The sequence below is a fragment of the Lycorma delicatula genome, chromosome 6, assembly GCF_047948215.1.
Source record: "Lycorma delicatula isolate Av1 chromosome 6, ASM4794821v1, whole genome shotgun sequence".
In the NCBI taxonomy this organism is placed as follows: domain Eukaryota; kingdom Metazoa; phylum Arthropoda; class Insecta; order Hemiptera; family Fulgoridae; genus Lycorma; species Lycorma delicatula.
Window position 1 is genome coordinate 109,337,097 of NC_134460.1, and position 26,026 is coordinate 109,363,122.

The window sequence follows — 26,026 nt, forward strand, 5'->3', positions numbered from 1 at the left end:
AAAACAATTTTTTAAAGTGCACAGTTATTTTAGTTACGGTCGGTACATGCAAGTTTTATGACTTCACCCCCACAGACTTCTGATTGATTTAATTAATAAGTCCAAAAACATCTTCACTGAAAAAAATATATAAAGTAATCAAGTTGCAAAATAACATACAGTGTACGAAAACAAAACTAGAATAGTTTAATCAAGTTGCTTTACGTACAAAAAAAAAGACAAAGAGAATTTCCATCTTATATTTTGGCAACACTGTTGAGCAAATGTACAACAGGCCTATAGCGTAATGTTAACCGTCTGTTAAAGTGTATTTTTATCATCATCTCGAAATATTCTCGTTGTTTATAATATACAAAAGGTAATGGTAGTTTTCAGCTATCTTTAATACATTAGTATTAGTTTGTTGCTATTATTTTTTTTGAAATTGGAATTTTGGTATTGATGCTGCGTTCCTTTTCTCTCGTAATGTAAACCTTGGACGTCGCCATTTTTTTCTTCGATTGTGTTAGCTTCTGTGGTTATTCCTTTTTTTATAACGTCCTTTTTGTAATTTACTTGTTTTATATATTTAAATCCTTTGCATTTTTGGCCTTTTAAAAATTCATTGATATAATTCTTTTTGTTTACTAGTCGATTTGTATATTGACCAAGTCCGAATTTTTTATTCCAAGTCCCGAACTTGCACAATGTACTTAAAAGGAAACATTTGGAACGATTTACAATTTAACTTATACTTTTTTATCCAGTTTTATTTTTGTTTGATATGGTGATTATCAGTTACAAATTTTATTTTGTATTGCCATGAGGTTTACTCTTATGGACAAGTACGAACAAAAACTTGCATGCATAGACGTGTACGTAATAACTATTGCACCTTTTTGTAAATGTGTAATTAAAATTTATTATCTACGTAATTCTTGTTAGATTTTTGCAGTATTATTTTTAGTGTAGTAATCATATTTTATATTTCACATATAGCATTTAAGTCTTTCAGTTTTTAACCTTCAGATTCAAAAGGTCTTTTTTAGAATTTTATGGTCATTTATCATGTTAAAAATGTTATTTTTTAACATTCAGTTTGGCCAATAAAATTAAGTTATTTTATGTATCATAAATCTAATTGAAGACTAAAAGTACTGCTTACATATGGAGTATAACAAGTAGGCCATTAGTTTCTTTCTTAGACAAACTTTTTTTTATTAATGAAATATTTTGTATTTTTGTACAGTCAGATATGATTGTTTGTATTTTAGATAATAAGAATGAATTTTGTTTTCTTCATTAATTTCATAAAGAATTTACTTATTACCTGATGTGCTGTTTTCTATAACCTCTGACATACTACACACATTTTAAACGAAGAGGATGAGAAGAATGACATGATAGGCAAAAAAAACTGAAACCCTTGTAGAATATAACCCAAGAATCTCAATTATGTGCTTAATTAATTTTAAAAGGGTGGTGGATGGTTTTAATAGTGTATTTTCATTTGAATGTGTATATGCTCTGTGTTAATATATAGTGTATGATATTCATAAGATATTTGGATTTATTATTATGGTGAAATTACTGGTAAAAATATTCAACTCATGCCATGAACTGAACTCACAAGTTGCTTAGCATGAGGATCATGGCACCATCTTGCTGACTGTTTGAATTTTTTAACAGTATACTTCCACAAAGTTGTATTAATTTTTGTGAGTGATGAATTGTGTGCTTACAATTTTCATATTTAACCATATTCAACATTTTACAATATTTGTCTTGTTTATGACTGACTGAACATCAACAACATGATCCAACACAAGTGAATATTTATAATGGTTTACTTATGAACTGAATTTTGACATTTTTATTTATGAAAATTATAATATATTCAGCATTTTATTAATATTCAAAATTATTGCAACATAATTTTAGAAAACATTACTTTTTTGTTAGCTCGACACTCTTCTTTTATGTGGGGGAAAACCAGTATCATTCATCCTTTCAACTTCTAATCTGAAATATATTATTTGTTGATTTTGAAAGTACAACGTACACATTATTTAATTTTTCTCCTTTTTTTAAGTAGGAATTACAATTTTTCTACTTGTTTTTTGTTGGGGTGGGGGAGTGTTAAGATGATAAACATGTGTTCTATGGGCTCATATCTATTAAATTGAGAATCATTGGTACAGATATACTTTCCTTATAATTATATGAAATTTGAGATTACCATGGTTGATTGTACAGTAGATCATTCAAAAAGCATTCTGCATTTACATGAAGGAAAGCCAGAATAATAGACAAGAACATCATTGGTATTATGTATTTTGCCCTTTCTTATACTTGAAAAATCAGTAAATTTTAAAAATTATATTGTACTTATCGATATTAGGTGGTAAAATTGTTAGAAGGCATTAAAAATATTAATGTGAGAAGATTTGACCCAAAACATGAACTCTGCTAAAAAATAATTTTTACGATGTCACTATATAATAATGTTCTTTGTTGTGCCATTTAACAGAGCGCACAAACTTTCTGCATGTGTTGTGTATGGGTTCCAGTGATATGGTACTTGTGGTTCACAGTAAGGTACGTGAAACCTGCTGCTTCCATGCTTGTATGGCTTCCAGTGGTCAAAGTGAATTGTTGAAGTTTCTTTTCTATTTTTACTGATAACTTTTAAAAGAGATTATATTATTTCATTTTGTTATCTAAAAACTGTTTCAACAAATAATGAAAGGAAAAAGCGTGATTGTATTTGACTAAAATAAATTTTGATCTTTTTATTGTCTGTAACCCTGTAAATAACCTACTAAAACAATAATTACTAATGTCAATGCAAGAGGTTAAAAGTATATAGGTGGTGCATATAATGAAAATGAGCTTGCTCAAGCTTCTTTGTTATCAATACTCCCAGGTACATCATCCAATAAAATGCAAAATTGTCCATTTTACTATCAATTAGTGCATTTCACATAAAAAATTGTCATATTTAAAAGAAATTACAGAATGTAAGACTGATTGGTTGATTCACTAAAATTGAGGGGGGTTGAGATAGACTTCAGTTTACGTGTACATATCTATTCCTATACTGTCCAAAAAAATTTAATTTTGATTAATAATAAATAGTCAGTATAATTTTTGTGATGTATTGAATTAGTATATTTTAATAAATATTTAGTTCTTTATTAATTACCAAATAAAGCGACAAAATGCACTAATTTGCAACAAAAACTTGGAGTTAATAGACAAGTTCTGAAACTGCTGATTTTGAATTTATTAGTCTTAAATTTTTATTATTGACTTTCTTTTTTATTTCTTTATTTTTGTATGAATGAGTGTGCAACACACTCTTTTTAATTGTGGATAAGGTGTGCCAGTATGATCTTAATCTCGATTATTTTATGAGAGTGGAATTTAAAAAACCTCTCAGTAATTCTGAACAATCACTTGGTCCCCTTCAATTTTTTTCATACTTACATAGATTATAGTAAATCTGCTTAGGATCAGGAAAACACAAGATCTAATTGTCAGGAAACAGGTTTCAACAGCAGGTGACCCATGCATCGTCAAAGTCAGTAACGTGTTATAAGTACTCTAGTCAAGTAGCAGTTAGTTTTCTGAGTTATGTCAACCTGTTCAGATGCTGAATTGTTCTAGTTTTGTGAATTATTTCAACCTGTTCAACCATCTGAACAAGTCTTGATAACTCAAAAAAAATTATAAGAGTACTAACTAAAGCTACTAATAGTACAGTACTACTAGATTACTGAAAATGTGGTGTGGATTTTGACCTTGCATGGGTTACCCGCTCTTCAAACCTCCTTTGCACATTTAGATCTTGTGTTTTCCTGATCCTAAGGTATTTTGAAAGTTACTTTTTTGTGCTGTGCCTACTAGAGTACAGTAGATCGGAAGGAAATAAGTGTAAACATAATGATTAGGATTTGCTGTAAACTCCTAAACAGGGTGCCTTGCGAATTTCTAAATTCTTATTATACCTTCACAGAATTTATCTGTTTATCCAATTTGGTAGTGCCTGTAATTAGTTATACTAGATGTACAAAAAAGAATATTAAAATTTTATTTTGTAATATCTTGGATGAGATGTTTTGTGTAGATTTAAGGCAAGGATCAAACAGCAAAAAGGACAATTTTACATGTGCACATGGCTGTAGATAGATTTCTTATTTTTCCAATTGACACTGCATTAGCAAAGATAGCAACTCCTAAATAAAAGGTTTTTTGTTTTGCTATTTGTTAAATGTGAGTCTGTAGTTACAGTTCAACATGTGTGTTCTGTAGAATATTTAAGTGTGATCCTATATGTGACAGTAAGATTTGTTGGTGTAATTAGTTTGAAACTACTCCCCAAAATTAAATGTTTTTTGTGCAATATCCTGATGACAAGTTTATGAGCCATCCTTTTTCATAAAGCAAACGTAATTGGAGTTGCTTATTTGGATTTGATGTATATGACTTTCTCAACTGCAAGATAGACCAGAGAATTATTTATAGCAACAAAGTGGTGCAAATCCTCACTGGCATTGGTTGAATGATGTTTTCCCCAACTGCTAGATCAGTCTGCATGGACTGATAGCAGTGTTTACGGTGGTAGATTGTGACAGTGCCCTCCAAGGTATCTGACCCCCACGTGATTTTTTCTTTGGTATTTAAGAAGGATCTTATTTATGTTCTTCCTATTGATCTACCATATTTGAGGCACAGTATTGACCTCTTCCGTTATTCCAGACATTCTGGTTAAAGTATGGAATGAACTCTCCTGTCAGTGACACGTGATGAAAATGCTTACATTGAATATATAGAGAAAAACTTATGTTTTTTCCCCTATGATTTTCAACAACACGATTTACAGCAACAAATTTTTGATTTTATTTGTGGTTTGTTGCTGTAAATCAGTTAAGAGATATTAACTAGCTTTAAAACCACTGTATTCTTTTTTTGTACATCTTTATATGTTAATTGGGTTCCTATTTGTGGTTTCTGTAAGTTTTTATCTTTACAGCATATGTATAAATCATATAGTGATATGATTCAGGTTAAAATAATTAGTGATTATTGTCTTTCATGTTCTACCACTGCTCTCAACTGTGTTGCAGTTATAATCATCATTAGGAATCAGTCCATGTGAATTTTTAGAATTTTTGAGGGGTGAAATTTTTTCCCACAATTGATTTTTTTTTTTTTTTTTTTAGTGTATCACAGGCCCAAAAATATCCTTATAATATGGGAAAAACAATTGTTCTAACAGTTCCTGTTTACTAATAGTTTGTTACATTAACAGTACAATTTTAATTTCATTAATATGTTATGAAATAAAATTTTGTTATACTCATTTTAATTGATTATTTTTATATAGATTTGTTATTATTACTGTTGTTCTTTATTTATATACAAACATTTTTAACAAAATTCATGGAACTAATTGAGAATTCATTGGTTACATTTGTAACCTGGTAAAAGGGTATCCACATAATAAATGAATATGTATGGAAATTTCAAAAATCAGGTATTGAATTTACTAACAATAATACAAACAAAACAGGAAGTGCTGTTCTAAGAAAAGGGTGTAAGTTTTACAATCTATTCCCTTAGATATAGAACATTGTGACCCATAATTTATATTGTACCAAGGTTGTTGACCACTGATTGTATCCTAGGTCTGAAATCTTTTGCATAAATTCCGAAATGAAAAATGTAGCAATTTTTTTCAAAATACCAAAAAAAAAATTAACGAATAAGGTTTATTAGTAGCGTAGTTTGATTAGTGTTTATATGGTATTCTCAAAACAACTAAAGAATTAATGGTTGATATTTTTGTTAGAAATTTCTAATAAACTTAAACTATTCATGAAGAAAAACTAAAATCATCTTAGTATATAGATTTTTTCATTGTAACTGTGAATTCGTTTTAATCAAGATCATTTTAACTTGTGTTCAATAGTGCATAAATATCTACATGTTAGTCTGTGTTAATTTATTCTTTGTAGCTCGTGTTAACCAGGTTTTATTTGCAAGAAGTGAGTAATAGAAGTATGAATGTATGTTCATAATTTTACTTTACTTTTATCCATCATATTATTTTTATTGTTAAAAATAAATCTTATCGATTTATGAAGTTGTTAGTGAAACTATTATTGTATTTGAGTCAGAGATTTTACAATGTTATTTATATAAATGAGTAGTCCGATAAAATTCATGACAAATTTTCTCATAATCAAGAAATTGATAGGAAAATAACTATAATTGTGTTATTACTTATGATTAGTATATCAGTCTAGTTGTAAAATAGATAGCATTTTTACATAGAAAGTAATGGCAATTTGAATGTAGATCTGTAGGTTTTTTTTTGTTATGATTAGTTGTTCTCCAAATTTAATGTTTAACTTTTTATCAGTTAGATTGTAGCAAACGATTCAGTGTATCTGTAGAGGTAATCCATGGTCAAATTTTTACAAAGCTTTTTTGTGTGAATGAATTAACAGTACAATACAATTATATACAGTAAGTAACATGAATGTTACATGCTGTATGGACTGTAATTTCTATTTTCATTTTTAATTTTCAGGTGAACTTTTTTTAATGTTTAATATTTTTAAAAAATAATCTTATATAAATCATTAACTTATCTAAGTTGTGTTATCTTTTATTTTGTTGAAGTAAATAAAACAATCTGCTTTTTCCAATTATAGCTTAATGTCTTTAGGACCCTGCCCCTCAAAAAGATTAAAGTACAGAAAAGCTCTAATCGCAGGAGTTTTCTTTGTTGTGAGATAATATTTTTTTTTAAATTGATAAATAAAAATGCCAATTTAAACAAAACCTATTTTTATTATAGAATTATAGATTCTGAGTGATCATATACCAGTTTTGTATTATATATTATTACCTAAAGATTTAGTATGTTACTGCATGTGTATTTTGAGTGTTGTTGAGATTTTTTTTTGTAGGATTTTATTTTCATTTTCTTAACACTTCTGTTTGGCACCAGTTAGCTTAAGTGTTCTTCATATTCTGGACAATGCCCAAATCAATAGTACCGATTCTACTGTTTTAACTTTCAATCTTATTAGTTGTATTTATTTTCTGATAACATAAACAGATTGTATCCTATGTTAATTTGAAGATCTATGTGGCAGAGTAATGGTTTCCACCTTTCATTTCTTTGATTCAGGGTTCAAATCTTCAGGCAAAACAATTTTCATGTGCTATAACCTAATTTATTATAGTAAGTTGTTAACAGGGGGATCTGGCTGTATCATGTTTTTCTTTAAGTAGTCTAAACAAATCTATTAAAAACATAATTAAAAAATATTGAATTTTGTTAGATGATAATGTAAAAATCAGTCTCCCATGATGCATGTGGTTTTTGTTATTAACCTATATTTCAAAGCCTTTTTTTTGTATTTTAGTGATCATATATTCGAAAAAATATTTATAATCAGCACAAATAAACTTTTGTAAAAAGAAAGCCAATTCATCTTCACTAATGAATTAGTTACCATAAATTTATAAGATTAAGTTAAAAAATAATTGAAATATTTTAGTCCTGAATATATAAACTTTTTTGATTCTAGATTGTTTTTAGCCGATAATAAATTAAACCAGTTTAAATTAATCAGTAATAATTGTTGAGAAATTTATATGGCAGTCATAAAATAGCAGTTATCATTGTTTGCTTATTTAATCATACAAATATGTGTGTATATTTATGTAACTTTATTTATTATTATTAAGTTCAAGAATATATATATTTATGGGCTGTTTTAAACAATAGTTTTGAACTTTGAATGAGATTTTACATCTGTTTTAGTCAGCTAATAATATTTATTAATTCAAAATTTTATTTGTTAATGGTGTAATTTTGTTTTTATGTTATTAATATATATTTTTGTCATATATGATTATTTTTCATTGTTCTGATAATACCCAATAAGCAAATTGCATTTAGGAAGTTAGCCTTTTTATATTGTTAAATGGTAATGATCATATTCATATATTCATACTTTTATGTTTTCTATTTTAATTTATGATGTTTTACTATAGTTAGCGCATCTATGAAGTTTGCTTTTACACTCATTAAATGTTTTACCATAATTAATTGGTCAACTTTACACAATTAAATTTTTGTATTAGTTAAGAATCACTGCCTAACAATCATTTGAAACATGTGTACATTCACATTAAAAGAGAGAGAATGTTAAAACTAAATTCACATAGTTTTTGTGATCTTTAGCAGTTGAGTTATTTGTACTTGTTCTTAATAGTTTTTGTGTTGATCGTATAGTATTATAATTTATTCATCCAGCTTAAAGTCAGCATGAAAATTTTGCTGAGGACAAATCACATAGTTCTTTACTTAGCAGTGGAATAATAATAGTCCAATAATTATTACTTCCTTGTACAAAGTAAAGGAAGTGTTGTGATTACAAAAAATTTCTGTTTTCAGATCTCAATGGAAATATCCATTTTGACCATCCCTGAATCAATTTTGACTAGTTTCGGCGTGACATATGTATGTATATATCTCGCATAACTCAAAAACGATTAGCCGTAGAATGTTGAAATTTAGGACTGTTGTAACATCTATTTATGCACCTTCTCCTTTGATAACCCCGTCATTGAGAGCGTTTCAACGATATGTATAAGTGGTACTTGTTTTCATTGGTTCCAGAGTTATAGCCAAATAAACTTTTAATAATTAAATATTTGGTCTTACAAGGGGAAGAAGACACATCGGTTCAATCCGACTTCATCTCCCATTTTTTAATTTAAATATATTGATTTATTAATAATTATTACCTCTGATTATAAAAAAATTTACAAAAATAATTCAATAAAAAAAATATTTGTAAAAAATATCAGAAGTTAATAAAATTAAATTTTATGTACTTTTCATTTTAAAAAAATGTGTACATGTAATTAAATAGGCGTACAAGGAAGTCATGTGGTGTCCACATAAGATTTTCACATAATATCCTGCTAACCAATTCACCCATCAGCGATATATATTATTTATATTTAATTCTACAGTCTATATTGTATTAAATAAATAAATGATATGTAATTATTCGGTGATGTAAGCATTTATAAATTACAAATGCAATTTGAAATTTATAAATTACAGAATTATGGACACTAAATCTTCAGTGATTTTTATAACTAGCACAAAGCATTTGCTGCTGATGAATCTGTGTTATTGGGAGGTAACGTGATGGGCATTTTTTTCATTACTGAACCAATTATCCCAAAGTTCTCTCTACTCATTGTTAAGATTGGCTAAAACGTATGCTAACCTTTAATAATACACTCACTTTTTAAAAAGATTTCTTAGTGTTTGCTGCTCCATTACAACTGAATTTTTGAGGCCAGTTGTAGGTTTCTTATTCAAACAAGACGTTAAACCATTATTTAAATGTTTATGGAAATTACATCCAAGAATTTTTCCCCTCTTGTAGTTGTATCTATTATATGTAGATGTGGTTTTTTGTAATCATAAATTTTTAAAGATTTTCTGAACTGGATTTAAATATCTAGTTTAATTTGTTCTTTGAAGGGCAGTTAGCAGCCCTGCCTCTGTAATGTTGGATATAAGACTGGATGTGACCAGCTGTCATACTGTAATACATTTACTGACTGCTGTTAAATTGTATTATATTTATAAAATAATTTTTAAAAAATGGCATTGAGTTACCAGAGTATTGATTATTTAAAAATAATTTCATTTTTAATGACTTCATTTAAAGCTATAGTATTAAATAAATTTTTCAGTTTATCATACATGTATGTCGCATGTTTTTTTCCCCCTCTGTCCTTTATTAACAGACAATTTTTATTCTACTTTTGTATTGAATTGTGTATATTATCTTTAAGCTTATATAGGTACTTTATTTGTATACTTAAGAGAATAATTAATTATAATTTGAAATAATAGAAAAGTTAATGATAAAACATTGTCTTCCATGAAGTAAGTAACTAATAAGACTAACTAAAAGTCATAATACATGTATATGAAAATTAGATTAGAAAATAATTTTAATTCCATTTAGGAAATATTTAATTGTTATTTTTGGATTTGTCTGTTATCAATTCATATTACAATTGTCTGTTTTTCATTTTTCTTATCATTTATTTTACATTAATCGTAGTTGCAAGTTGTCTTGAACTGAACAAGTTTGCACTTGATATTATTCAGTAATTTTGGTTGTAATTCATTCTGTTCTCTACTTGCATTTCATTTTCCTGGTAACGTGGTATGACATATGCTTGTGTGCTGAAAGGTTAGTAAGAAATTCAATTGTGCTCTATGCAATACACAAGTATGTGCGTTTGTAATTAGAAATTATGGTTGTATTTTATTGAATATAAATTTCATGCATGCCACTTATTATTTATTGCTAAAATTATTTTAATTTTATATTTTCTGGTCATTCTGCAGTATAAAATTGAACATTTTTTATATGTAAAATTTGAAAGAAATCTTGCTAGCTATTCTTAAGGAAGAAGGTTTCATGAAAATTTTAATTATTGATTTATGTATGTATCAGTTCAAAAATTAATCTGATTTTAAATGGTGTCTTATCAGTTCTATCTAGAGCCTAGAAATGTCCACAGAATGTTGAATAGATCAGCAGTTTTGGATAAAGCAATTTCCTTTTCTAGTCAGTGTAATTTACAGAACTAAAATTCCTTGCCTGTGTTTTTACTGCTGATACTATTGCTGCTTGAAGTAATAATTAATTTTTGAAGATCACAACTAGTGTAAATGCAACTTCATTTTTTATAAGCGTACATATAAAAACTCATTCATTAGCTCAAAACTGACAGCCTTTCGCACAAAAAGAATATTATATTTTATTTATATTGTAAAGCTGTGTGAGAATCCTTTTTATTAAAAGTTTTATTTTTACATCTGTGTTTTGTTTTAATTGATTGATCCTCATATCTTTTTTAATTTGATCATTTGTGTGCGGGTTCAGTCTTCCAACCTTCCTTTTTATTATTCTACCACTGTAGTACATTTATAATAAAGGCTGTAAGGTTTGGTTATAATAAAAATTAATATTGTTACATAATAATTATAGGTTAAATAAAAAAGTTTGCATTTTTATTTTTGAACATAGACGTACATCTGAAGTGGTTTAGAACATTGTCACTAACTTAGGATCAAACTACCCTAAGAAATCAAACCAAAAGTTTGTTTTAAAAAGTGATTTTGTTTTTCAATTACAAGATATGTAAGACTTCAAATTCAGATAACAATAATAATAACCAAAATCTGATGTTAAATATTCATTTTTATCTTACAACATAGGAATGTTTAATGAAGACGGATTTAGAAAAATGATAGACTGTTATTAGAAATTGTATCCAAACCTGCTAATCAAGAATACAACATGCTAATCAACCAGTTGTCCAATCAATTTTTTTCTGGTTTTTATGATAAAACAAATAGGCACTTATTTAAGTTCTTAAAAAAATAGCAAATGAATGCAGATGATGATAGAAAACTTATTCAGAATTGACAAAAAAGTAGACACATTTAAAAACCCTTCATGTTTATAATGCAATATGCATTCAGGCTAAGTGTTTTGGCCTGAATTTGAAAACAATCTAAAAAATTCATAACACTGACTTTAACTATTTCTTGTATGAGTACATTATGCTATTCATCTATGTAAACTAGGTAATACTAGTCTTCAACACACACACACACACACACACACACACACACACACACACACACAAACTCATATAAAATAATGACAATGAAAAAAAATATATTACTTGTAAATAATTGTACAAAAACAGTTAAGGAGAGGTATTTTGAACATGACTAAAAAAAAATCATTGGAAATGTATTAACACAAATTCTGATTTTTCTGTAAACTAACTGTTAATCATCAACAGGTCTATAATTTTAAACCATAATTTAATTTATGTTCATAAAATTTGTTAATAAACAATTTAATAATAAAATAGCTTAAAAGTAATAAGTTCTAATTAGATAGATAGGTAGTTATATGAGATGTTTTTGTTTGAAGAACATAATATCGTTACCTATGTGGTACTACTTTACTTTCTCATCCTATTTTCTCCTTTCCTTAAACGGTTTCAATCAAATCCTTTCACCAGCAGGTAATTCATTCTCAGTATGCATATCAGTTCCTCTTTCTGTTTTCTGTTGCAGCAGTTATAGCCATTTTCCTTAGCTCCCCATTTTCAGCCCATTCTTCCATTAACCTTGGATTTTCTATTTACACATCTAAAGTGTTTATAATTGTTATTCTTCCTACCTTCATAATATCCTAATTTCTCTACTATATGAGATTTCTTTATTATTTATAATAATTCCATTAGCCATCTACAAGTGGTAAGCTCAGAAACTTTTGTTGTTTATAAATACTTTGTTTATTGTTTGGACTTTGTATTGCAGTTGGTTTGTATTACAGCAAAAACTTTAAACATAAAAATTAACATAACTTTTTCCTTTGCTTGTAACTTTTTTTTTAATTGCTATTGAATAAGTTTCTTTGAAGGGATGTTGCAATAGTTGATTTAATTGTGTGTGTCGCACACATAATACAGTGATTCACAAAGTATAAGACATACTTTCTACTGGTGAAAATAAAGAAAGTTCTTGTAGACATAAGTTCAGAAACGCTTGTTAGCAAGTGTTCACTAGCAAAAGATTTTGTCCTGTTTTCTGCGCCTTCAGTAACATTAAGCCAGACTGTAATTCATGGGAATGTAATTAAGGGGTAAATTCATTGATTTTGTATGAAATCTATTTTGAAAAATAGAAAAAAATTGGTCATAAAACTTTATTTTTAGTAGTCTTTGAAAACTCTGGGACAGAAGACGAATAATTGGGTTAAAAACACATTTTATGTTTGGTATAAAATAATTTTGTTAAATTATAAACTTGTAAAGATTAAAAAAAAACTTATACAAATTTTGATTTTGAGTAAATTGATATGAATAAAGTTAACAAAAACTCAATAAAAATTTAAGAATTTTGAAGTTAAGTAAAAGTAAAACATATCCAAGTAAAACAGATTGATAAAAATGGAATGAAAAATTGTGTGTGTTGCGTTCACTTTTGGTTATTGTTAGATCTCTATTTTGAAAAATTAACGCTGAGCTTCACTTTAGTGTTGCAATTTTTTTAAATTTTTGTTCTTTTATGGTTGGAAAATTTAGTATTGTTATATCAGCATATTTATTTTATGAGTTTTTAATATTTATTGCTTTCTAAAATCTCACAGAAGTGTTACCTATGAATCCTTAGTCAGAATATAATGTATTTTGTCTTATAATGGACCAATGTAGTACTTTATTTTTATATATGTTGAGTCACTGATACCCATTTAACTTATAACTTTGGTGTCTTGAGTTAGGGAAATAAATTTTAGTTACTGAAATATGTTATTTATGATATTTGGCTTCTCATTCAGAGCTATATGTTGTTTGTTGACATTTGAGCACTTGCTTGTCATGAATTTCTTTTTAATGCTTATGTCAATGGATTCATACACCATTCACCACATGATTGTGCCTTCGTAATAAATCTGTTATTTATTTTCGGCTCATTAATCTGAATTTTAGATTCATAATTTATGTTTAAAAACTCTTCTCAGTTGATGTTAAATTGTTTGCCTTCATAACTGAATTCTATTAGCAATACAAAGCTATGCAAGTTCTACATTTTATCACTCTTGTAACCATGTTGTCAAGTTATTTTTAAACATTTTATATTTAGGTTAGCTAGTATGTTAAATTTGAATATTTTATGAGATCTTTTTGATACAAGAATTCAATAATTAAAAAAAAAAATGTTTTACAATAAATTAAAGTCTTTTGTTGTGGATTGATTTTGTTTGAAATACAATATAACATTAATAGGAGGCTGGATTTATTTTTATAATAGTATGTGTATATACCTAAGATGATTTTAATTATGAATACAGCCTGATGATGTAAAGTTGTTGATTTTAAATTATCTGCTTACAGCTGTTTTTAAAATAAAACTTATAACAGATCAGAAGTTGTAATATGTGCTGCTTGTGAGTTGTTTAGAGCTAATGGATTGACCTTAAATAAAGACAAAACTCAGTCTACCAAATTTAATTTAAGTAGTGGTATAACAAAATGTATATAAAATGTTTTTGGGCTGTATATGCACACACACACACACACACATACACATACACATACATACATACACAGGGTGCCCCATATAAAACGCAACCCATCAATCACTCATCCGTGAAATTTCAAAAGTCAAGCTTACTCCCCTACTCGTTACTGAAATGGACTCGTCCAACATCTGAACATCGCGGCGACGCAGTAGAACTATCAATAGTAACAACAATGCAATCATAACGTTCAGTGTATTGCTAGAGACAAGATGGTGTTTTCGCTATAACGTGTTTTCATTGTTGAGTCGTACTTCAGTACGAAATCAGTGGTTGCAGTGCAAGATTTGTTTCGCCATAAGTACCCGGATAAACCGGCTCCTAACAAAACATCAGTATTAAGGTTAGTTGAAAAATTTAGAGAGACCGGTTCTGTTAATAACAAGGAACACAAAATATCTGCGTCAGTGTTGAATGCAGATACAATCGCTGAAATCAAAGACCGATTACTCGCCTCGCCAAATAAATCGATCAGACGTTTGTCTGCTGAAATTAATTTGTCTAAATTAACTGTTCATCGGGCGACCAAACAATTACAATTACGACCTTATCGCGTTCAAACGGTTCATCGACTTCTTGAGCCCGACAAAGAAAAACGGCTACAATATTGTCAATGGTTCCGTCGATTTCTGCGTGAGGGAATTAACGTTATGGATTCGTTATTTTTCACAGATGAAGCACGGTTTCATTTGGATGGCTATGTAAACGGCCAAAACTGTAGAATTTGGAGTGCTGAAAATCCCCACGTTTATCACGAAAAACAATTACACCCGCAGAAGTTGGGTGTGTGGTGCGCGATATCGCGGAAGAAAATAATCGGTCCTATTTTTTTCGAGTACACCATTAATGCAGAACGATATCAGGATATTTTATTTCAGTTCATTGCACTTTTGGAAGAGGAAGACACTGCTGGCTACAACATGACGGTGCGACATCGCACTATGCAGGTTCAACTTCTGATTTCGTCGAGGAATTCTTTGGTAATCGTGTTATCGGTCGAGGCTTGTGGCCACCAAGATCTCCAGATTTGACTGCGGCGGATTTTTTTATACGGGGTTACCTCAAAGAAAAAGCCTACAGCAACAAACCACGAACACTTGAACGATTGAAAGTCAATATTGAACAAGCTGTATTAAATATCCAGCCACAAACTTTGAAAAAAAGTTACAAGAAACGCTGTAAAAAGAAATGAAGCTTATATTCAAGAAGATGGCGGCCACTTCCAACATTTACTCTAAATGTAAGGTAATGGATGGTAATAATAAAAATTACATTTACACATGCCTTTTTATTATTTCAATACCTACCAATATAAAGTTGGGTTGCGTTTTATATGAGACACACTGTATATATATCTATATATATATATATATATATATAGATTTTTTTGGACTGACTGAAACTTGTAGAGAAATGAAGAGGTTTTCTCTTTTAGATCAAATAGATTGCTTTAAAAGAGAAATTTTAAGGACGGTTGTTTATTTTTAGAAAAAGAATTTAATTGAACTGTTTTCTTACTGGCTTTATTCACAGTTTCTTATTGTGTAGTTTATTAGTGCGACCAAAATGCTGAATGTCCATTTATCTTGTATTACAAAAGAAAAGGTTGTTAAAGCTGCAGCTAGTGCTCTGCCAAAGGATTTATGTAAACCACCATTTATTAAATATAATAGTGATACATTAATAAGGTTGCATATAACTTAAAGTACCACATAAAAGTATGATAACAGCTACATGGATAAAAATCCATGTGACTGTGATTTTCACGCACGAGACAAGAAGTTGAATTTTATTATTGCTGCTTGACTGTTGATAAAAAGCCCTTAAATATGTGGTTATTAAAAATAATTTTATTTTTTTTTTTAGTTCCCAGAACTTGATACATTTTCTGATTTAAGATTGTGGTTTCTGTTGTATACGTATATTATGTGTTTATATGACATGTTTATAAACATATATATATATATATATGTTTCTTTGTTATGTTTATTGTTTTACAAGTATAGTATGATTTTTTCGCTGCTTTCAACCATTATTAAATTATTTTGTGTTAATGTTTTATGAGGTTGTATTGTTTGATGTATTTAATGCTGCACTTTGTTCTTACAAAAATATAAACTAATTCTAAGATAACATGAAGAATGTGTAATAAAATTCATCTGGTTTACATAATAATTATTTAAATTATTTTCCATAAAACACTAATGCCTAAATTTAATAATGACATTTTCAAAAACTTGCCTTCAAACGAATATTATTATCTTTACCTAGCAATTGTGACTGTAGAACCCTTTTAACATATATCTTACTGTATACGCTAGGTTGGAACAATCTGCATAGGCTAGCTATGCAGATTGTTAATGACCAGGATTTTATAAAATGTCCTGATATTTAATTTAAAAATGAATGCATAGGAGAAATTTATGTAAGCATAAATATTCTATTTAATTGTGATGTTTCTCCAGATTTCTGTGCCATTATTTAAATAATTTGAAATTGTCCCATACTGTTTCCTACATAGAAATTTTATTACACATAAGGTAATAAATAAGGTTATTAATTAAATTCCTTATGAAATTTTTTTTAATGAAAAACATCAGTATGTTTTTCCAAACTTTTTAGATATTATATTGTTTACTGTTTTGTTTGTGTTAAATGATATTACTTGTTTGTTTATAATTATTTTTTAATTGATTTTGTTTTCTGTTTTCATTGTTTTAGGATTTGAGATTGGAAAAATCATTTTCAGTGTGTGCATGTCATAAATGATAAATTTATGCCACAAATAAATTTCTTTGTTCATTGGGTAATTTTTAAATTGTCAGCTGGCTTACATGAGGTCGCTTAATGAACAATATTTAATTCATCTATTATAGTATTATGATAGTGGAAAATTAGAAAGTGATCCAGTTTTATTCGTTAAGTTATTTGAGGGTTGATTTTTATTATCAACCCTCTTAATCAGTGTAAATAAGTGTCCAGAAAGACTAGGCCGTAATTTGGCCACACATTATTTATTTATTATCAATTAAATTTTAGTGAAAGTAAAATAAAACAATCATCATATCTGTGATTTTTAATTAATAATATTTAATTGAAATATAATCATGATGACTGAAACACATGTCAGTACAAACCATGTTGGACTTCAAAACAAGAATCAGATACGCAATAATAAATTGTGAGTATTATGTGTAAATTTATGTGTAATTTTTTTTTTATGTAAGTATGCTTCAATTTTTCCTTAATTTACTGTAATATATATATATATATATATATAATAATTTTCCATTTTTCAATATATATATATATATATATATATATATATATATATATATGAAGATTTAAGTTAGGGTTTTTTTTTATAGCAGAAGAATCTGTAAAATGTGTAATTTACTAAAAAAATTTTACTCCCCATTCTGTGTTGTTTTTTATTGTGTAATTGTATGTTTTTTTTTAATCTTTTATTTTGGACATTTAAAAAATGATACAGTAATGTTAATGAAATTTAATTATGTTTTTCTTCAGTTAAAGCTTTCACTTTTTATCAACTTGTACTAATTTAGCTTTATTCTTTCCTAGTACCATTAGGTTAAATATTTTTACTTCATAGCTGTAGTTAATTTATTGTTAGTTTATCTAAATTTTGTATCTTAAAGAGCTAATTTTTTCTTTCATTTTGCTACCATGTGATGATATTTGGATTCCCCCTCATTTTTTTTTTTATAAATGAATATCCATTTACTGATTGGTAGCTTGAAAAATGCTCAATTTATTTATACAATTTTATCACATTCATACAGATCAGCATGATAGAAGTGGGTGTTGGCTCAAATACTGTTATATGGTGTGTTCTTGGGTTTTCCCTGGGTTCGTACTGAAGTTCTATAGTAAATCTTATAGAAATTCATGTATTTTATTTATTTTTAATGTTGTAACATTTTTATATTTTTTTTAAATTGTTTTTCAATTTTCAAAAAAAAATTTTCTGAAACTCATTTTTCAAATTGTTTAAATCTAATGAATTTCCTGTTTGTTTTTATTATATAATAATGTATTTCTTTTCATTAACTTGTCACTGAAATATTTTCATTTCTATCATTTGAACTTCCAGTGTATAAATTATAAACATAGTTTTATGATGAATTTTCAATTAAGAAATATTCTCCTAAAATAACATTTTTGTAATAATGCTGCCTAATTTGACAATTTGAACAAGGTTTTTAGTTTTGAATTAGATGTAAAATATGTTATCGCTTAAAAAACTGAAATATCTTGCTACCTTTTTTCATGTTACTTAAAATACTTGAAATTCGCTGACCATGCAGATCTATGTAATCCAGACCTACAAGAATGACATTACTTTTTGTGAGGAACGGATTCTTTGGGTTCACATAATATACTTTTTAGAGTTTCAGATTAGTGTAAATGTGTTGACACTTTCCATTTATTAAAAATTTGTTTCAAATTCAAAGAAATTATTAGACGGATGGATTAAGTAAATTTAAAAAATGTAGTGAATGTATTGCTACAATTGTGAAATGAGTAACGTATGATTTTCCAGACTGTGTGTGTTAGGCTTTGTATTAAAGACATTAAAAGAGGAAAGTAACATAAATATATTTATACAATTAATGGTAGAACTATATGCAGCATGTCTGTAAAATAACAGTGGGGTTTTAAATGGTTATAGTTTCAGAATAAAGCAATGTATAGAGATGAACTGTACATTAAATGAAAGAGAAACTCTCCAAGTTTATGTGTGCAAAAGCTAGCACATGCATGTTAGTCATTGTTTGCAATGCAGAGGAAGGTTCAGTGTGTGTTTCGGCTTGATATGTTTGAGTCGGTTACACATGTTGGGTGTAAATTCAGTCATGTATACAATGAAGAACCTCTCCTGCATGAAACTAACATTCGAAGAAGGGACAAACAACTCAGAGAAACAGGCAGCCTACTGAAGCAAACACATCCAGGATGGCCATCAGTGTCTGATGAAACAGTTGAAGCAGTGTGAACAAGTTTCTTGCATAAATCCAATCGTATTCCAAAGAAATCCGTACGAAAGTATTCTAGACAATTCGGCCGTCCTAAAACAATTGTGCTGAATAAACTGTTTTGTCTCACTGCGTACAAAATTCAGGTTTTATCTTTATCCACCAGACAAAAAGAAATGATTTGATTTTGTTGTAAACATTCTAGATAGGTTAGAGCAGGATGATGATTTTTTTAAAGAAGTTTATTTTCAGTGATGAAGCAAACTTTCATATTTCTATGAGAACGTCAGCATAATTTTTATATATGGGTACTGAACCTCCATATCCCATTATTGAATGTGTGACAGTGAAAAAGTCTTTCACGACTTTTAGGAAAATTGGCATTTTCTTTTCTGATGAAAAAAAAAATAACGGGAAACATCTTTCTGGATATTTTAGGAGGGTATGCAGTGCCCCAAATTCCATTTTCCGACAGAGTTCCTCCATTTTTTGCCACAGTCGTATAGGATTTTCTGATCGAGACGTTTTCTCAATGATGGGTAGGACGAGAAGGACGGTTTGCCTAAAATAGAAATCCCCATGGATTTCTATTTTTGGGGTTATTTAAAAACAAATGTATTTTGTTCAAGTTCAAAATCTGGTCTGTTTAAAAAAAGGATCACTGATGCATGACGCATCATCTTTTATCATGCCAGTTGTTCTCTGCCATGCATGGCAAGAGACTGAATATAGTCTTCATATCTGTAGGGCAGCTAAGGGAGTACACATCAAAATCTAAGCGGGTAAGAAATTTGGAATGTTTCTTTTTATGTAACGTACAATTCATCCCTATAATGCTTTTTTCTGAAGCTATTATCAATTAAAACACCCACCATTATTATATATATATATATATATATTATATCATTGTTTTAACCCTATGATCTTATAAACCTCATCTTTTTATAATTAATTTTGTTACCATGTGATGATATGTGGATTCCCCCTCATTTTTTTTATAAATGAATGTCCATTTACTGATTGGTAACTTGAAAAATGTTCAGTTAACTTTAAAGATACTTTTCTATTATATAATTTATTTGGTGAATTAATAATTGATAGAATTAAACAAGTGATTGGTTTTTTAACCTCATTTTATTTATGTTCAAGAAATGGAAAAGACAACTTTTATTATGGTAAGTTATAAAATGAGTAATTGTGTGTTTTGTATTACGTTATTTGTTCTTATTGTTTTACAGTCAAACTTCTATGAAGCAAATCGTCAGTGGACCTGATAAAAGGTTTGTTTTATAGAAATTTTATTATATAGAAAAATCTATAATAATAACAGAAACTTCATATTTAAATAAATTTTTTTGATGTTAAAAGTAAAAATATAATATTAATACATGCACTTGTGTATGTATGGATTTAGTTCCTATGTTTTGTAAAATCATCAATGGATACACTTACATTTAAAGTATAAGGGAATCATTGTTACAATATTTATACCATTTTAGAAATCTGTCTGTACTTTAAAAAAAGAATTCTATTACTCTTTCTGCTGTTTTTTTATTCCAAAATATTTTTTATTTTCAACAAAACTTGCCAGTTTATTTAGGTAAAGCAATTTTATTTGGTACTTTTTCAAACATGTTGAAGCCTTTCCTGATTATACTGATTATCTTTAGTTCTTGCTTTAGTCTTTATGTTATAGTTAATCCTGACTTAAAAATTTGTTTTATATAATTCAAAAATAGTAATATTAATCCAATCCATGTTAAAATCTTTTGATAAGATTTTCGTCTTGCTTAAATATAAGTGCATAGACATGAAACAGATCAACATACAATTTGTATAAATGGTGTACAAAACTGATATAAACAATAATGTTCGCAGTAATATAATAGAATTTTGTACTATTTATTCAGAAAAAAACATTAATAAAAAGGTTAAGCAACTATCCCAAGCAATATTTTATTTCTTATTATCAATTACTTAAAGGTATTAATCAATTATATAATAGTTTACTGATTAAAAAATTGCTTTACTTCATTTTAAAATTATTTTCATTGTGTAATTTTATATAAACCAGTATACAGCGAGTCTGGTAAGCCATTATACAGACATGCATCCATACCCAGACTGCTCCACACTATGGAGTTGAAATCTATGGAAAGAGTATTTTTGAAGCAGCTTGCCTAATATCTTAGAAGCCAAACCCTAAATTATTATCCCACTTTCTAGTTGGGTTTGAAAGTTTACAAAGTAGATAGATGTTTACAAAGTAGACATCGCTATCCTGTGCAAGACATGGCAGATAGAAAACTTAGATCTTATTAAGCCTTTTTCTGAGCTCAGTGGTATGATTATTTCATTCAGCCTCAAGATAGACTCCAAAAATTTAGCCTCTTTCCAATTAATACATGATATTCAATATCCTACTTCTACTGGTTTATAGAGATACACTTAGCTATTGTAAATTTTTGAACATGATCAGGTAATATACAACATTATCTAACTCAGAGTTTCTTGTGAAAACCTTGTATATATTTCTTGTATTATTATATTTGTATTTATAACCAAGTATCAAAGTGAACAAAATTGGTTTAAGAGTTGAACCCAGCAAGAATATTAGTTGTTGAACAGCACTTATTAGAAATGTATGAGTTGCAAGTCTTATTTTTTGTAGACTTATAAGTATATTTTTAAAGAACTGTAGAAATAACTTTCACAGTATTATGTAATATAATAAATTGCTGATATACAAGTGTTAAGAAAGTTGCTTACTTAATTCCTAGACTATTATTTTTATTTTTTTGGAGAATGACAGTATGTACTTGTAGATTCTAGTAATATTAAGAACGCAGTTTAATAATAATAATCTTGTATACCATTGAGTGCCCATTTCAATGATTTATTTTATGTAGATTCAGCCAATAAAACTGTTAAATTTTAACAGTTCAGAAAAGTGTTTTTTTAAAAAATAATGTGAGAAAATTTATTTGATATAGTAATTCTCAGAAATGACCCAATTGATTTCATCTGCAACAAAATCAAACCATACTTATTCATTTAGAAGTATCATAAACCATCCCTGTCATTAATTGTGCCCATGTATTCGTATGTGAGCCGGATGTTTGTTTTATATATTTATATAGTGTTTTTTTTCTGTGAATTTAATTTTTGGAGTTCCTTTAACAAACCAAATCTAGATTCTAAGGCATATAGATGGGTTTCAGAATTGTTTGGGGACCAAAAGAATGTGAACCATGTTAAAATTTTTATTTTTTCATGTGTTTAAACTTTGTTAAAAAAAGTATCAAATCAGTTAATAGAACTAATAACAGCATTGAACAGACCTAACATGTCTTTGTCAGTGCCTCATTTTGCTTCTATTGGCATTTTTAATTAATTACAAACTTGTTTCTTATCACTTTATTTAAAATAAATTTTGAAGATCTTTTGCACAACCAGTAATTTACTGTTGGTCAATTAAAAAACTTTTTTTTGTAATCATCAGTATCATTTTTTATTGGTTTGATGCTTTCTCCATTCCTTTCTGTTGTGTGTTAATCTTTTAACCTCATATTGCTATATCTTCAATTTATTTTTGTATCTATTTTGCTCTTTGTCTTCCTCTATAATTTTTTTTTTTTGCTTTCACATCTTTCTATTACCTAAATTAATTCTGATTTCTTAATAATATGTTGCCCATAAACCTAGTAATGATTTTTACTTAATTGTAAGTATTTTTTTTTATTCTATTTTAGATTATCAAAAGCCTTTTCAACGATGACAAATCTAAATTCATTTTTCTCCAGATCTACAATTGGCTTTATTCTTTTTAAGCTTGTCTTTTAAAATTAGTTTGACAGCCAGAATGAGATTTCTTTTTTAAATTAAACTTTTTTAAATGAAATTAGTCTTCATCTAGTACTAGTAGTACGCCTTCTATATAACATGTTTATTATCATGTTGTTATCCTTGCAAGTATTTATGATACTTGAGTTAAACTGATTAATAGTTATCATACGTATTTGTACCTGGTTTCTTTGATGTAACACTTTTTAAGCCCAAGGTTATTTCTTCAATTTCATAAATCATTTTAAATAGTACTAATATTAAAAAAAAATTTTCTCCATTGTTGTTTATCATAATTATGTGAAGAGTATTAGCTCAAATGATTTCCAGTAATGCTAAATTTATATTTTTATACTGATTGTAATTTAGTATTTTAACATATTTCCTTTATTATATCATATTTTTAAAATTATTTATTACTACAGTTTTAAAACACTTCTTTTAAAATAATGATTATATTTTGTGATGGTACTGTGATCAAGGTTTTACTACAATTCCCTCAATCCATCCAGTCAAGTATCCTGGACAGTTTGCTTTTTTATACTTGGATTAAATCAACTACTCATTCCTGACAAATATTTTGTGTAATTATGTATTAATCTTAATAAAAAATTTGTTTTATTTCTATATGGTAATGCAGGTTTAATAAATTTCTTTCTTTATACTTAATTTATATAATAAGAATATATATAAAATTTATTGAGTTAATTGTATATAAATTAAGTGCTTCATATTTGTAGGAATTGTTATATCTGATTTTAGATTTTTTTAAAGTTACTTTTTATTGGACATATAATGCTATAATATTTCAAAATGCAGTTTCTGGAATTTCTTTGTGTTTAAAAATATTTTTGTTACCATAAAATGATACTCGGATTCTCCCTCATTTTTATAAATGAAATATCCAGTACTGATTGGTTACATAACATGTTAATTATTAAAATATATGTATTTATATATATATTTTTTTTTATTTTATTGTATGATGTGTGAATTTGGTAAATTTCTTTTTCCTGTTCTCATGTATAAAAAAGTACTTAAACTTATCCATGTTTTTTTGGGGATTTTATGATGCGATATTAAATCTCTTTTATTATTAAGTTTATTATAAGACTAAAATTCTAAATTCTTTTGTAATTTGAAAAAATTAATGTATTATCGGTCTTATTGTAGTAGTATTTAGAAATAAGAGGTAGCTTTAAATTATTGATTACATTTCAGGGATGAATGAAATAAGAACAAATTAGATTACTCAAATGTATGGTGTTTTTATAAGCAGGCCAATTTACTACTTGCATTTACCATCTTAAGTAACTTCCACCAAAGCTCCATGTATGGGTCATTAAATGGTATTAATGAAGTAGGGGATCTACCACTGTAGTTAGTTCTTAGAGGCGCCTCTGAAATGCTATATTGAAGTAAGGAAATAAATAAAATTATAAATATAATCTAACCAAACTTAACTGACGCACACTTGGCTCGCTAACCTTGATTAGCAAGTGTAGATTAAGTTTTGATGGATTATATTTATAATTTTATTTATTTTCTTACTTCAATATAGCGTTTCAGTGGCCCCATGTTAGAACTAAGTACAGCGGTAGATCACCTACTACATTAATACCCATAAAATATCAGCTGATACTCAGTTTTGTGCCATATATTAATACAGAGCGTCTTTTTAGTTATTAGTTTTTTAGTGACACGTCTGTTAGTTAATTATTGTCATAAACCATCATTGCGTAAACTGGTTTGACAACTTAAATGGGCTGGGAATTTGTTCTCTGCAGCCAATCCAACATTCAGGAAATTTTTCCTGCAGTCAGATCTAAACGATTAAACCAGAGTGAGAAGTTATTCCATAATCCTCCAACATACTGGTAGTGCTAGTCACTGTAGTCTAAAAAGATTGTTTAACCACTTCATCTACAACCACACTTTATTTTTTTTTGGGGCTATTTTATTCTTTCTTTTAAAAATCATGAGAGTTTTTTGTACTCCAGATGCTGTTGTAATAGTTAACATTACATAAACATATAACTAAGACTATCAGAGATTATATAAGAGAAAGAGAAGAAGGTTCGTGTATTATAAATTATATGCATGGGGGAAACAATAACTGTCTGATTTATCATCAGTTTGTGTTGCATGCAGCAGGGTTCTGTGTGAATAAAGTTTAAACACTTAAGTGTGAGCAAGACCTGTGGTCTTGCTCACAGTATTCCCATTCTAGACTCGCACAATGAGTCATTTTACCTTTTTTCTTTTTCCTGTTTAGCCTCCGGTAACTACTGTTTAGATAATTCTTCAGAGGATGATATGTATGAGTGTAAATGAAGTGTAGTCTTGTACATTCTCAGTTCGACCATTCCTGAGATGTGTGGTTAATTGAAACCCAACCACCAAAGAACACCGGTATCCACGATCTAGTATTCAAATCCTTGTAAAAATAACTGGCTTTACTAGGACTTGAACGCTGTAACTCTCGACTTCCAAATCAGCTGATTTGGGAAGACGCGTTAACCACTAGACCAACCCGGTGGGTTGAGATCATTTTACCTGGGTTTCTCTAAGTACACTGCCAGCACCTTTCCTATGATTAATATTTCCTATATCCTTACATTGCTGATATCAGTACTTTATGGATTCCTTATTAGGAGGTTAATGGTGTTACCTTAAGCCAAAATGAATAGAATACATTCTATTAGGAATAGTAAATGTACAGTAGCCATTTTGGTACTAAAGTCCCTACTTTGTCACCTAAGTTTGAGGTTCACAAATTCTTACAACTATTATATCTTTATAATCGACCAAGATAGCTATTAATCAGTTGTTTTTTATTAGTACGTTTTATTTGCTTATTTATAACATTTTCTGGAAACAATATTCTGTGTTTAAAACAATATTCTGTGTTTAAACATATTCTTGCTACCATGGAATGATGATACTTGGATTCCCCCTCATTTTTTATAAATGAAATAT

The 26,026-nt window shown here is 28.1% G+C and overlaps 1 protein-coding gene across 2 annotated transcripts in view; it reads left to right on the forward strand.

The window, feature by feature from the left end:
- The first annotated feature begins 248 nt into the window (after nucleotides 1-248).
- Nucleotides 249-26,026, forward strand: part of me31B (ATP-dependent RNA helicase me31b) — a 59,083-nt gene continuing 33,305 nt past the window's right edge. The window contains exons 1-3 of one of the 2 annotated variants that reach the window (XM_075368303.1): nucleotides 249-358; nucleotides 16,929-17,388; nucleotides 20,443-20,484. In XM_075368303.1, the coding sequence (XP_075224418.1) occupies nucleotides 17,315-17,388; nucleotides 20,443-20,484 (116 nt within the window). In that variant the 5' untranslated portion in view covers nucleotides 249-358; nucleotides 16,929-17,314. The remainder of the gene's footprint in view (nucleotides 359-16,928; nucleotides 17,389-20,442; nucleotides 20,485-26,026) is intronic. The other variant, XM_075368304.1, reaches the window with a different exon arrangement.